The sequence below is a fragment of the Leopardus geoffroyi genome, chromosome B1, assembly GCF_018350155.1.
Source record: "Leopardus geoffroyi isolate Oge1 chromosome B1, O.geoffroyi_Oge1_pat1.0, whole genome shotgun sequence".
NCBI lineage: Eukaryota > Metazoa > Chordata > Mammalia > Carnivora > Felidae > Leopardus > Leopardus geoffroyi.
In genome coordinates this window covers 39,494,332-39,508,676 of record NC_059327.1, presented here as the reverse complement: position 1 = coordinate 39,508,676, position 14,345 = coordinate 39,494,332, and the positions used below count along the sequence as shown (strand labels likewise).

The 14,345-nt window shown below is 42.4% G+C and overlaps 1 protein-coding gene across 3 annotated transcripts in view; it reads left to right on the top strand.

The window, feature by feature from the left end:
* The window catches only part of HGSNAT (heparan-alpha-glucosaminide N-acetyltransferase), a 54,540-nt gene that overhangs the window by 34,816 nt on the left and 5,379 nt on the right, over positions 1–14,345 (top strand). For 2 of the 3 annotated variants that reach the window (XM_045458498.1, XM_045458492.1), the window contains exons 6-14: positions 1,675–1,744; positions 2,432–2,541; positions 4,685–4,761; positions 5,740–5,770; positions 7,159–7,319; positions 8,455–8,570; positions 10,825–10,946; positions 11,328–11,454; positions 12,846–12,932. In XM_045458498.1, coding sequence (XP_045314454.1) covers positions 1,675–1,744; positions 2,432–2,541; positions 4,685–4,761; positions 5,740–5,770; positions 7,159–7,319; positions 8,455–8,570; positions 10,825–10,946; positions 11,328–11,454; positions 12,846–12,932 — 901 coding nt within the window. The remainder of the gene's footprint in view (positions 1–1,674; positions 1,745–2,431; positions 2,542–4,684; positions 4,762–5,739; positions 5,771–7,158; positions 7,320–8,454; positions 8,571–10,824; positions 10,947–11,327; positions 11,455–12,845; positions 12,933–14,345) is intronic. The other variant, XM_045458509.1, reaches the window with a different exon arrangement.

Sequence of the window (14,345 nt, the reverse complement as noted above, 5' to 3'; positions counted from 1 at the left end):
GACGGGCAGGCAGCTTGGCGAGGGCATTCCTTCTCCCCTGTCTGTCTGGTTAACAGTGAGTCGGGTGAGAGTGAATTAGTAGACTGGAAAAATAAAAAAACAAGAAAGTAAAATAGATCCAGGCCTGTGGTGCCTGGGTGGTTCAGTGGGTTTAGAGTCCAACTTCGGTTCACGTCATGATCTTGCGGTTTGTGAGTTTGAGCCCCACGTCAGGCTCTGTGCTGACAGCTCGGAGCCTGGAGCTACTTTGGGCTTTGTGTGTCTCTCTCTCTCTCTGCCCCTTCCCTGCTCACGCTGTGTGTCTCTCTCTCTCAAAAATAAATATTAAAAATAGATCTAGGCCTGGCAGATCACCGTTCAAAGGAAAGTTCTTTCATGTTTTTAAAGAAATAAGATTGATTGGAATGCTCTGCCTGTTAGAGTCTCATAAATCACAAGGTGTTATGGGTGAGCCATATCTAAACTAGAAAAAAGAAAACCTAGTCTAAGTCTGCCTGCCAGCTTGGGGAAACCCAGCAGCTTTGGGGAGTCTATGAAGTCTGGCCCTCTTCCTTTTGTGCATCCCAGAAATATAAGGGTCTGGAAGGGTAAAAGGACTACTTCTTGCTCAGAAGCATATTTTTCACTTAGCTGCTTTTTAGGGGCAGAGTGTAATTTTAGCAGAGGGGTTTCATTTCTTTGAATTAAGCCATTGTCTTGTCAATCTTTTGATAAGATAAGATGCAGATACTGTTCCAGTTTATTACAGTGTATTCATTTGGTGCTTTCAATATGAATGGCTCTATGACATCACTTTCTAAGGTAATTGGTCTCTGATCTTGAGCTCTTGCACAGGGAAGAAATCGCACCTCACTCCACTGTGGAATTGAAATTGCATGTGATTCTGCCTCTGCAGCCTTGTAGGCAGAATGCTCTGCTGGCAAGAGAGAGTCCCTTGTCCCTTGCTTATTACTTTCCAGTGTGCCCGTGGGAGTCCCGGAATGCTTAGGTTTGTCTGAACCAGAAGAATCTGAGGCAGTAGTAAGAATACAGGGTCTCTCGCCTTTCACTGGGAAGACAAGAAAATACAAGAAAATTAAGGGCATTTAAAAATTCTAATTTTTAAATATCTTAAGTTCTCCTTTTGGCCTTCCTTAGATGTCTCTGTTTTAATATTTTCATGTGGTGGTGATGTTACCAATGCTGAATGAGGTAGAAAGAAGAGTATGTTGTAGGGAAAAAAGAGAAGAAATAAGAATATGTGCATTAAATATATGGTTCATGTTTAGAAACTGATCTGAACAAATAAACTGGAGAAAAAAACTTATGAGACAAATTGAACCAGCTGTTTGGTGATACTAGGAATTATTGATAATATTTTAAAATGTAATAATGGAACTGTAGTTCTGTTTTTAAAAAAAGAGTCTTTTATTTATTAGAGATCCATACTAAAATGATAAAATGATACCATGTCTGGGATTCTTTAAAATAATCAATCTAAGGCAGGAAAGGGGGCGGTGGGTGGGAGTGTGGATGAAGTAAGATCGACCACACATAATGATACTTTAAAATGTTTATTTCTTTGACTTGTATAGAATATGAACTTCAAATTAATTTTCTTTTAGTATGCTATCCAATCGTTTTGAAAAATTTGCCAAAGGGAATAAATTAACAGACTTTTTTATTTATTTACAGTTTGGATGACTTTCATAATTGGATTTCTAAAGCAATAAATTCACGGGAAACTGATCGCCTGATCAATTCTGTGAGTTATTAGAATGCATCACATGTGTGGTCTGGGTGGTTTTCTAGATTTGGAATTTATAATTCTGTGTTTAATAATACTTATTGTCTGGCTTAATTAATGTTATTTATATTGTAGAGGGCCAGGTCATGTGTTCTGTAGTCTTAATAAAGAGCAAGCAGCCTTCTCTTCGGCTCTGGTGAAGGTCAGGATCCCCTTCTCTTTTCTAGTGAGTTGGAACTTTGGGCTGCATTGTATGCACGATGTGGAGACATTTTTTCACTCTGCAGGCAGCACTGTTGAGTCAATACAGTTAGGTAGAGGGTGTCAAAAATAAGAGACATCCATATGAAATCTATAAATCAGTGGCCTCCTATGATGGTTAAACATATTGTGTTAAATTCATTATGGACATACTGCTGTCCATTTATGGACATACTTATTTGTAGCCTTGTACCAGATGCACTCATGGACCAGTTCTTTGTGGTCATTGATCAACATGGCAGCTGCAGGCTCAGCAGACGGCACAAAAACCAAATAACGTGGAAAACTAAACCTCTGGGTGGAATCTTTACAAAAGCAAATTAAAGGATTGTTTAGGACGAATTTTACTCTCTATTCTGTTAATTTCTTCCCTAAAAAACAGATAACTGAAATTTACTTGCCAGCATTATGAACCGGCATGTTTTTCTCCCCGTTTTTCTGAAGGAGCTGGGGTCTCCAAGCAGGGCAGACTCACTCGGTGGCGATACTCAACCAGGAGGATGGTGTCCACCTGCCTCACCTCCGCGCCTTCGCTGTGTAGACACATTCAGGGGGTATGTGGGGCTCCCTTGGGACATGGTGGGCACAGGTATTCCAGGATCACATGTTTGCACATAAACACACTTCTAACTTAAGGTGTTTTTACATATCATTTACCTTGTAGGGTAGGCAGGACTTCTTGCTGTAAAAATAAATCAGTGGTCTCTCCCTTCTCAAAAACTGTCGTGATAGCAAATATAATAGTTGCAAGAGAGGAGTCGAGGGGTACAGCCAGAACGTTTCCACTGGTATGTAGATTCTCCTGAGTTAAGGTCATTCACCTGTGGGCAGGCAGCTGCACACGGGGCCTCTATGACCATCCGCACCCCTGTGTCCCGTGAGCAGCTTGCCAAATGGGAGGCTGTGCCAGTCTGGAAGTGAAGCACCAGCCGTTGCTGGTGTCTGTCCTGGCCCTTCCCCACTGCTAGCAGAACAGCTAGAATATCAGGCCCTTTTGGTGGCAAATCCACAGAGTCATACAACAAGTTGTTTTTCTTTTAGAGTTCAGGTAGAAGAGTGAGGGCCAGGACCCAACTCTGAAAATAAAGCGTAAAACTGTATAGCTTGAGCCATTTGCAATGACCTGGATGGGGCCAGAGAGTATGATGTTAAGTGAAATAAGCCAGTCAGAGAAACACAAATACCATATGATTTCACCCATATGTGGAATTTAAGAAGCAATACTAATGAGCAAAGGGATAAAAAAAGAGAGAGAGTGAGGCAAATGGAGAAACAGACTCTTAACTATAGCGGACAAACTGATGGTTACCTGAGGGGAGGAGGGTGGGGGATGGAAGAAATAGGTGATGGGGATTGAGGAATGCACTTGTGATGAGCACCAGGTGTTGTATGGAAGTGTTGAATCACTGTATTGTACACCTGAAACTAATATTACACTGTATGATAACTGGAATAAAAGTAAAACCTTAAAAAGAAAAACCTATATAGCTGAAAATAAACATCTAGGTGTCAGGCCTTCCATTTCTGCCCACGGAGGGCTTTTAAACTCCAGTGATAACCTTATAATTCTGTCCCAGCCTCCCCAGATGGTGAGTGCTCCTGGGGTGTATATTTGAAGCCAGGCAATAATGAGAGTAATGAACATTGGTAACAATTTTTGAATTCTTGCCCTGTGCCAGGCACTTCCTTGTCATAATTTATTCAGTCTCTCCACCACCCTATGAGGTATAAACTTTTAATATGCCTGTTGTACTGATGAAGAGTTAGGTAATTTGCCCGAGGTCGCCTGGGGACTAAGTGGGACAGCCAGGCAATAACCTCACTGACACACTAAAGTCTTCATTCTTCAGTATCCTGCAGAATTAGCATCAAACAGTCACGTATTCAGAGTCTATTTTATCATATTCCTCTTTCTTTTTTTAATTCTCATTTTGCCGCTTTTAGAAATGAGATGTTCTCAGGTAGACTAACATTTATTAAGTGCCTAAAATATGCCAAGCACTGGTTAGGCACCAGGATATACATTATTCTCCTCAGTAGTCCCAGTGGCCCCTGTGGGTGTGTTTCCCCTCTTACAGAGAAGCACATTGAGGTAACTGATAAGAGTCTTGCCCTCATAAGAGAGGAGGGCCCATGATTTGAGCCCTCAGCTCTAACAACTGTATGCCTTCTATTACAGTTCTTTAACCTGAGACTTCTAAGTGATTAGTGTGAAACTGAGTGACGGGAAATGTTTGCTTTGTTTTCAAGTTACACAGTTTAGCGTCAGTGTAACTTTCTTTTAAGAAATCATGTTGGAGGGGCGCCTTGGTGGCTCAGTTGGCTAAGCGTCCAACTCTTGGTTTGAGCTCAGGTCATGATCTCAGGGTTCATTAGATCAAACCCCATATTAGGCTCTGTGCTTACAGTGTGGAGCTGCTTGGGATTCTCTCTCTCTCTTCCTCTCTGCCCCTCCCCCACTCATGCTGTCTTTTGTCTCTCTAAAATTAAGAAAAAAAAAATCATGTTGGAAATGTTGGCAACAGAAGGGCTTTGTGTTAGGGCCTTAATTACAGTGATTAGAAAGAATGGCTTCCTGCTCTGTAAGTGTCCTCTGTGTTGTGACTGCCCCTTGTGAGTATAAATGTGTCTCTTACAGTTGGGCCATTCCTTGTCATGTGTGCAAGCTCTGAAAGTGTGCCCTTTGCTGCTTTACAGGATAGCTCTCATCCTTATGGTCTTCGTTAATTATGGAGGAGGAAAATATTGGTACTTCAAACACTCAAGTTGGAATGGTAAGATATTTCCTTAGGGTAGCATTGCTTGTGTAGAACCCCTCAAAGAAGCGTGGTCAAGAGAACCTGTCAGCATCCCCTCAGGAGCTCAGAGATGATGCCCCACCAGCCTCCTTTGAGTGCTGAGCTCCTGCCCCCATAGGATGATCTTTGGATGATTCCATTAACCCTTTTTGTTTTGTTCTTGTTTTTGTGTGCTGTGGCCTTGCAGTGGTTCACTGTGGTAACATGTAGACGTCTGAGCTCTGCTGCAGGACCATGGGCCTCTGCAGAAGCTGTTAAGAATTTAGTTGTAAACGATTTTTGTCATATTGTAGATATGTCTTTTTAAAAAAAATATTCTTAAAAAAAATTTGTTTTAATGTTTATTTATTTTTGAGAGAGAGAGCACAAGCAGGGGAGGGGCAGAGGGAGAGGGAGACATAGAATCCAAAGCAGGTTCCAGGCTCTGAGCTCTCAGCACAGAGCCTGACGTGGGGCTCGAACTCATGAACTATGAGATCATTACCTGAGCCGAAGTTGGACACTTAACCGACTGAGCCACCCAAGCGCCCAGATATGCTTTTATTCCAGCCACATGGGAGCTCTATCTTCTACGACTCATGGTCCTCCTCAGGGGTGCCATTGAACTCAGGTTGGTCCTGAGTGGTGGTTAGTAATGGCTGTGAATCTGGCTCAGTAGTTGGTTTAAGAATGGATTTTGAGTAACACTGCTCGGAGATAACAGACTTGTCTACACACTGCTACTTTGGCTCTCCCATGCCCAGTTATGTTCTTAGGAAATGTCTCAGGCCTAGTGACCGGTTGCAGAGTCTCCAGGGAGTATCTGTGCGTGTTACTTCCCAGTGTTTTCCTGTGAACTCTTTGCGTGAGTTTACTTTCCATATATATCAGTATATAATGGTGTCAATCTAGATTTAGGATGTATTTACATTCTAGAGTCCTTTTCCTTACTCTTGTTCTTGTGTTATTCTCCAGGACTGACGGTGGCCGACCTCGTATTCCCATGGTGAGTTGCAGTCTCCCACCAGCTCTTCCATAGGTCATCCAGGTTTTTGTTTTTTCAGCGGATGCTGGAGCCTTTCTCTGAGACCAGCCTTGAGTTCTGGGCCACAGGCCTATGTTACTCACAGGTGTCTGCCCTCATGAGGTCCTTCTGTAAATTGTGTTACTGGATAGTTCCTATACTTGGCACAGGGCTTGCATAAGGCCTGCTTATAAAAGATGAGTGATTTCAGAGGGAACATTTTGTTACTGTAGATATGGTATTCGAGATCCTGGAATCTTGTAGGAAATCATAAATTCTGAATATGTAGTTAAATCCCATTCATCCTGAAAATAAATATAAAAATCAGTTCCTGCGAGAAATGTAGTGTATTGGCATCAGGAAATTGTGATAAGGTATGTAACAGGGTAATGATAGTAATAAATTAAAATGTAAAATAATCCTGGAGTGAGTGACTCACTCCATCACTGATCATCTGTGGTTTGTTCACCTTGTTAAGGGACCTTGACTTCCTGTACAATGTGGAATTTGTGTCTTTGCTCGTGACTCTTGGAGCAACTTTGTTCCATCTTTAGGAGGCAGTACTGGCTGTTGGTTTAGGTCTTTGATCCCTTGGGTTCCATCACTAATATGCATTCAGGGTTTTTTGCAGGAGAGCTAGGGTTCTTTTTTGAGATGGGTTTGGGGAGGAGGAAGTTTTATATGTCTGAAGACTAGGTAATTACTTATGTATATTCTTTACAAGGTTCCCTATAGGAAATGGGTTTCTGTTCTGTTACTAGACACTTTTACTAGACACACCAATTAGGTGACCCCAAGAAAGGAAGCTGGGGGAACCAAAGAGCAAACTCTCATCTTCTGTTAACCCCACACCCAGTAATTAGAAAGACTGCTAATCTGGCTTTTTTTTTTTTTCAAGGATTAGTATAGTAAAAAGGAAGGAAAAGAGGTGGGTGGCTCAGACAAAATTAGAAAAAAATAAAACTTCCTTTTTTTTTTTTTCCAGGCAAAAGAGTGAATTTAGAAATGATTGAAATGCATTGTTTCTCAAGGACTTTGAGGGTGTGCTAGTGAATGTCAGGTTCTGCAGATTGTAGCATCTTCTTCATCATTGTTGTCTTTGACAACTAAAAGGGAGTCTTGTCCTTGGAAACTGCACTCAGCCCTGAAGAATTTTCCTTCTAAGATAGGACTTGAAGGTGCACAAACCTTATAGTCCAACAGGGTTACCTTCTGATTCCTCCTCCAGTGTTACTTCAATAATTAGCCACTTTAGAAAATCAGGTGTTGCTTCTTGTATGTAGTAGATTATAAAATAGTGATGACATATAGATGAAAAAGTAAAACCACCCTAGAAATGGCCACCTTTTAATAGCTGTCTTTTTTTTTAGGTTTGTATTTATTATGGGATCTTCGATTTTTCTGTCAATGACTTCCATATTGCAGCGAGGATGTTCAAAACTCAAATTGATGGGGAAAATTGGATGGAGGAGTTTCTTGTTAATCTGTATAGGAATGTTCATTGTGAACCCCAATTACTGCCTTGGTCCATGTAAGTATTTTTTCCCCTGTTTTTGTATATATTTGGGTTGAAATAGGAAAACTATGTATCAGAATTAAAAAAATATAATTCCTTCATCTCAGGTTCTTGCAAAAAGAACAGTTATTAGAAAAGTGTAAACATGCTTGTATAGCATCGGGTATTATTATTATTATCTTGGGACTTCAGACCTGGGAGGAGCTTCCAAGACTCCTCAAATCCTTCTGCTGTCCAAAGGAAGACTCTGAGTCCCAGAGAGATTAAAGTGCTTTCTGTGATCTTCCAAGTGCAGGGACAGAGTAGAGCCAGATCAGGTCACCTGGTTCTCCTGCCTCTTTGGATTCATCAGCTTTCATAATAAGGCTGTTGTGTGGTAGTTCAACAATCCACCTTGGTTATCACCTGTATGCCTGCTGGGTTGCTGGGAAGGAATATCTTTGTTGTTGTTTAGCAGTGTGAGCGACACGGGAAGCTTGAGGGAAGGACACACACCCTGTGCCTGGGACCAGCGTCAGAGTCAGGGAAATTGGTGGTTGCTGTACTCAAGGTTGCTGTACTCAGTGTCATTAGTAAAACAGGACACAGTTACCTGGACAAGAGTCATGTGGTCCCTTCAGCTCAGAAGCACTTTAGGAGGAGGTAGAGGTCACTTCCATTTGGGGTCATAAGGAAAGGTGTCACATAATAGTTGATTCAGTGGATCTTCAAAAAGTGAACCACTGCTCCCAGGAGGATACATTGTAGGGCTCATTACGTGGTCACACTCTTCCAGTGAGTAGTCACGTAGCCTGTAGGACAGGGAGAATCTATTTGTGGCCTGTGCTGGCTCTGCAAGTTGATGGTGGATGTGAGAGCTGGTTGAACCCATGCCCGGTGTGACAAAGGGCCAGGGGAGGAACCCCAGGGCCCAGGTAGTCCTTGCTTTGTCCCACACCCAAGGAAGACACGTATTCTTGTCCCCATGTCCCAGCTGGCCACTTCCAGCTGTGAGGTTGAGCTGAATCCCATATGTATTACTATCTCCAAGAGCTTCAAAGTCTACTTAAGTACAATAGAGGTATGCTTTCCCCCTTAGAAAAAAATAATGTTGTCTTGGGCAGGAAGAGGAATTCTGGCTAACACTTTACTTAACTTGTGCCTTCTATAGTGTCTTGGGATAAGGTGCGAATCCCTGGTGTGCTCCAGCGGCTGGGGGTGACCTACTTTGTGGTTGCCGTGTTAGAGCTCATCTTTGCCAAACCTGTGCCTGAAAGCTGTGCCTCGGTGAGAAAACCTACTTTTAAACATGGTGGGGCTGGGGGTGCAGAAATCACTGTATGATTTTCAGAATCTTCTTTAGTGCTGAGCACAGTACTGTATGTCAGTAGACTGAGTCAGTAGACTCTGTTAGTCAAATGCATTATTTTTTTCCTTCAATTAGTTATTTTTATTTAGTCTTTACATCAATCGTTTTTCTTTATTATGGGGAAAAAACACATAACATGAGATGTCCCCTCCTAATAAATTTTTAAGTGTCCAGTGATCAGATGCATTTTGATGGCATTAAATAATATCACCATCATCCAGTTTGCTAGTTTAGTCTTTTGGGGCATTACTGCCAAATTTTTAGTTCCTTGCATTATAAGATATATAGAAACTCATGAAACATTTCAGTGTCTATATATATGCTGTGAAGATTCAACTTGGAGGAAAAATGCCAAGGTAGGGTGGAGGAGAATGACAGTATTGTCTTTGGCTAGTTAGTATTTATTTGTAGGAAGTATGTGAGAGTTTCATTTCTTTCATGATTGCTTTCTTTCTTTTTTTTTTTTTTAATGTTTATTTTTGAGAGAGAGGCAGAGAGACAGAGTGCGAGTGGAGGAAGGGCAGACAGAGGGAGACCTAGAATCCAAAGCAGGCTCCAGCTCTGAGTTGTCAGCACAGAGCCCGATGTGGGGCTCGAACCTCGAACCGCAAGATCATGACCTGAGCTGAAGTTGGACGCTTAACCAACTGAGCCACCCAGGCGCCCCTTGTGATTGCTTTCTGTCTTAATATAAATTGCTCAGTGAGTTTACCCAGGTGGAGCTTTTTTTTCCCTGGTAGAGGTAAAAATTTAGGAAGAAGTATTAAAGTTCTTCCACTTGGGATCCTACTTAATTTATAAAGTTGTCTTTGCTTTCTAGCTCTTTTCTGTATATGTAACTAGCATATTCATCACTGAACCCCACACTCACTTGGCCTTCCCTGCATTGATTGTTCAGTTATATGTCCTTGGAGGGGATTGGATCATTGTTCCTTCACCTGTTCTGCCCACTCTGTTGTTGTATGTGTCCCCTCTGCTATGGCTTTTCTTAAGGTGAAGCGAGAGTAGACATGAACATGGGCTTGGTTAGCCATGTGTGGGACCTAAGGTCTGTGGAGGCTCCTCCACAGCCACCATGATAGAGTAAGGGGTGGGGTGTGACACCAAGAATAGGTGGGCTAGGGGTGCCTGGGTGGCTCCGTTGGTTGGGCATCCAACTCTTGGTTTTGGCTCCGGTCATGATCTCATGGGTTTCGTGGGTTCGAGCCCCACATGGGATTCGTGGGATTCTCTCTCCCTCTTTCTCTATCTCTCTGTCCCTCCCCCACTCATGCTGTCTGTCTCTCAAAAATAAATAAACTTAAAAAAAAAAAAAGGATAGGTGGGCTATACTCCTTCTTTCAATCAGGACAGCTTCAAAAGTTTAAATTTCATTTTCCTTTTTAAAAATGTATTTTTAATTGCTTTTTTAATGACACCTTTATTGACATATGTTTCACATACTGTAAAAGTCACAAGTTTGAAATGTGCAATTCAGTGACATGTAGTATATTCACAGAGTTGTGCAGTCATCCCCCCTATCCAGTTCTAGAACATTTTCGTTATTCCATAAGAAACCCTGTACTCACTACCAGCCACTTGCCGTTTCTCCACAACTCCCCCAGCCCTAGGCAACTCCTCCTCTATTTTCTGTTTCTGTAGATTTACCTGTTACGGACATTTCATATAAATGGAATTTTATAATATGTGCCTTTTTGTTTGGTGGCTTTCACTTAGCATATTTTTCAAGGTTTATCCATGTTGTGCCATGTTTTAGTTCTTCGTTCGTTTTTACTGCTGAATAATACTCCGTTTTATGAATGTCCCACCTTTTGGATACATTCATCAATTGATGGGCATATGACTTATTCCCATTCTTTGCCTAGTATGAATAAAGATTCCATGTGTATTTGTGTATAAGTTTTTGTGTGAACATCTGTTCTCAATTCTCTTGGGTATAGGAGTGGAATTACCCAGTGCTGTCTTTTTAACTAATGTTTTATTATGATATTTCATGGAGAGGGGCAGCTAGACCATATGATACATATGAAATAAACGTGCATCTAGTTTTATATTACTACCATCAAGGCCAGAGAGGAATCACACAGAATTTCCCCAATACATATATGCATCTTTTTTTTCCTATTCTACTTGCATGTAGTTCATATATGTGTTTTTATGCCCCTCACTCAGGAGAGAAGCTGCTTTTCCCTTCGAGACATCATCTTCAGCTGGCCCCAGTGGCTCTTCATTCTGATGCTGGAAAGCATTTGGCTGGGCTTGACATTCTTCTTGCCTGTTCCTGGATGTCCTACGTAAGTGAGCCCATGTACGTAATCCCTTTTTGCATGTCATTTTCTGCCAGGTCAGAGCTTCTGGAGTGATAGCTTGCAAATTTCCCAAGAGGAATTCTCTTTCACTCTTTCTTCTTTGAGGCATAGTGCGTATTGGGAGAGGAGTTGGGTGGATGTCCAGAGGAATGTCTCCGTGAGGCTTTTTCAGGGTCAGTTTGAACGCAGGCTGGCCTCCCACCTTAGCACGCAGGGAGCAGTCAAGTCCAAAAAGCATTGCTGGAGGGTAACATGGCTCCGAGGGGTTGCATTGTGTGAAGCCACTTGTTGGGCTGCAACAATTGCCAGTATATACCCTGAGCCCCTCTGAAGTCTTGTCAGTGAAGTACATGTTCTCTTTCCCAGTGGTTATCTCGGACCTGGTGGCATTGGAGATTTGGGGAAGTATCCAAATTGTACTGGAGGAGCTGCTGGCTACATTGACCGCTTGCTTCTGGGCGATGACCACATTTACCAGCATCCTTCTTCGGCCGTGAGTGAGCCTAGCTTGCACTTAGAACTAGACATTTGGGGGGTCTGAAGTGAGGGAAAACGGAAGGGGCTGGTCAACTGGAAACTGTCCGTTTAGCAGACTGTGATGGGAACTAATTTTTAGTTGAACAGTTTGCTGATTTTGGAAATTTAATGTACATTAAATGTGTGTATTCATTAATTTGGATTTGAAAGTGTGAATGCACTGTGTCAAGCATGCGGCAGCGTGCTTTTTCCTATAGCTCGGTTGGGCTTCCTGGCAGCTGAGTCTGAGTCTGAGATTCGTATGCAGGGAGCCTATCAGGCCATACTTTTGGGATTGACACCTGCTAGGGATCAAAGGGATCAGGAACTCGCAGAAGGGGCAGTTGGACTGCCTTATAGTCATACCGCCTTAGTTAATCTCCGGGGGGGGGGGGGGGGGGTGGGGTGGGGGGGCTGTGCTGGTGCTTTACAGTTGTTCTGGAGTGAGAGATCAGGCCCTTGTTAACCCTGGTTTGGATACAGACTACCCCCAGCAAGGGAGTGTGGCTCCTGGAGAGGCAGCTCTCTTCAGTCAGGGACAGATCCAGAAAAGGGACTTGGCTGAGAGCTTTCTGGCCATTAATATTTCTGCCAGCTCAGGAAACAAATGCTTTAGTCCTGAGAGAAGTGGGGCAGGGGGATATCTACGTGATACACTGTGGCATCCGCTACACTGTATATTTCCAAATTTCTGCAATTTCCATAATAACATTTGTTTTATAATAAAATAATACATACACACACATATTTAAATATTTATTTTGAGAAAGAGAGAGAGAGAGAGAGAGAGCATGAGCAGGGGAGGGGCAGAGAGAGGGAGAGAGAGAATCCCAAGCAGGTTCCGCACTGTCAGCACAGAGCCTGACACAGGGCTTGAACTCACGAACCATGAGATCACGACCTGAGCCAAAATCAAGAGTCAGATGCTTAACTGAATGAGCCACCCAGGTGCCCTAGTACAGGTATGTTTTTAAATGTTAATTTGCCATAAGAGAAGTTAGGAAAGAACATCTTTTTGATGTTACAGTAGGGTTGACCAGGTTGAATAAGCCTAACAGTAATGAAGGTATTATGCACAGTTTTGGAACTGGGTGGGGAAGCATTGTGTCCCAGGGCACTTGAGGTTGAAGTGGCTGCTCTGGACCACGGCTTGTCCCTGGGCTCTGTGTTCCTTCTGGTGTCACACACCCCACACTTTGTCGCCCAGAAGTATTCTGCCTGTAATCCCCACAAATTGGCAGTGAATTTCTGCAGCAAAAACAAAAAACATTGAATTCTGGAGTGTACTCAAGTTTGTATTTAGTCTCTGAGTTGTTTGTGTGCGTTTCATGGTCATTGGGTTCTGCCTTCTTTTTCTGCTTTGTGAAGGTGCTTTATCACACCGAGGTGGCCTACGATCCAGAGGGAATCTTAGGGACCATCAACTCCATTGTGATGGCATTTTTAGGAGTTCAGGTATTTGTTTATTTTATATAGCTTATGATTATTGATTCATCACTAATTCAAAAACTATTTCATTGGGGCGCCTGGGTGGCGCAGTCGGTTAAGCGTCCGACTTCAGCCAGGTCACGATCTCGCGGTCCGTGAGTTCGAGCCCCGCGTCAGGCTCTGGGCTGATGGCTCAGAGCCTGGAGCCTGTTTCCGATTCTGTGTCTCCCTCTCTCTCTGCCCCTCCCCTGTTCATGCTCTGTCTCTCTCTGTCCCAAAAATAAATAAACGTTGAAAAAAAAAAAAAATTAAAAAAAAAAAAAAAACAAAACAAAACAAAAAACTATTTCATTAAGTAACTGGAAGCATATCCTCTGTGGTATAATACATTCTGTTTATATGTGACAAATGGTCAAAACTAGAATTTGCTAAAATTTAGCACATTGAAATAATTCCGTATAATTCCTATATGCTTCCCCAGATTCTCATTATTTATGTGGCTTATCTTAGCAAAGAAGCACAGCAGTTTGTGGGTAAAAAGGTTTCCCTGCTGGAGTGTACTGGTGATGTTGGGAAGCCTCAGTGTCACTTGGCACATTTCTTTCATATACACTTTGTATGGTTTCAGGTTATGCATATTTTATGCCAGAGTCAATATAGGTGGTTCTTGGTGTATCTTATGTGCAATTTTGTTAAAATTCTGAACAGCCTAGACTTTTATCCCCTAATGTTCTCCTTATTGATGTTTGAAACTATTGTTTGAGCAGAACTAACTGGAAGAGGAAGAAGCCTGTAAAGCAGCACTAATGGAATGTTCCGTGACAATGAAAATGTTTTTTATGTCCATATGGCTTTTAACTTGAAATGTGGTATACGAGCATGACTGAGGAACTGAATTTTTAATTATATTAAATTAAGTTTTATTACTAAAATTTTTAAATGTTTACTTACTTTGACAGAGAGAGAGAGAGAAAGCATGAGCAGGGGAGGGGCAGAGAGACAGGGAGAGAGGGAGAATCCCAGCAGGCTCTGTGCTGTTAGCTGTCAGCATGGAGCCTGATGCGGGGCTCAAACTCATGAACCATGAGTGAGATCGTGACCTGAGCCAAAATCAAGAGTCGGATGCTTAACTGACTGAGCCACCCAGACATCCCATGTTTTATTCTTTTTTTAAATGTTTATTTATTTTGAGAGAGAGAGAGGAAGGGAGCGAGCACACATGAGTGGGGGAGGAACAGAGAGAGGGAGGGAGAGAGAGAATCCCAAGCAGGCTCCATGTTGCCAGCACAGAGCCTGATGTGGGGCTTGATTCCACGAACTGCGAGATCATGACCTGATGAGCTGAAATCAAGAGTACGATGCTCAACCGACTGAGCCACCTAGGCGCCCCTAAATTTCATTTAATTTTAATTAATTTAAATTTAATTTCAAATAGGCTCA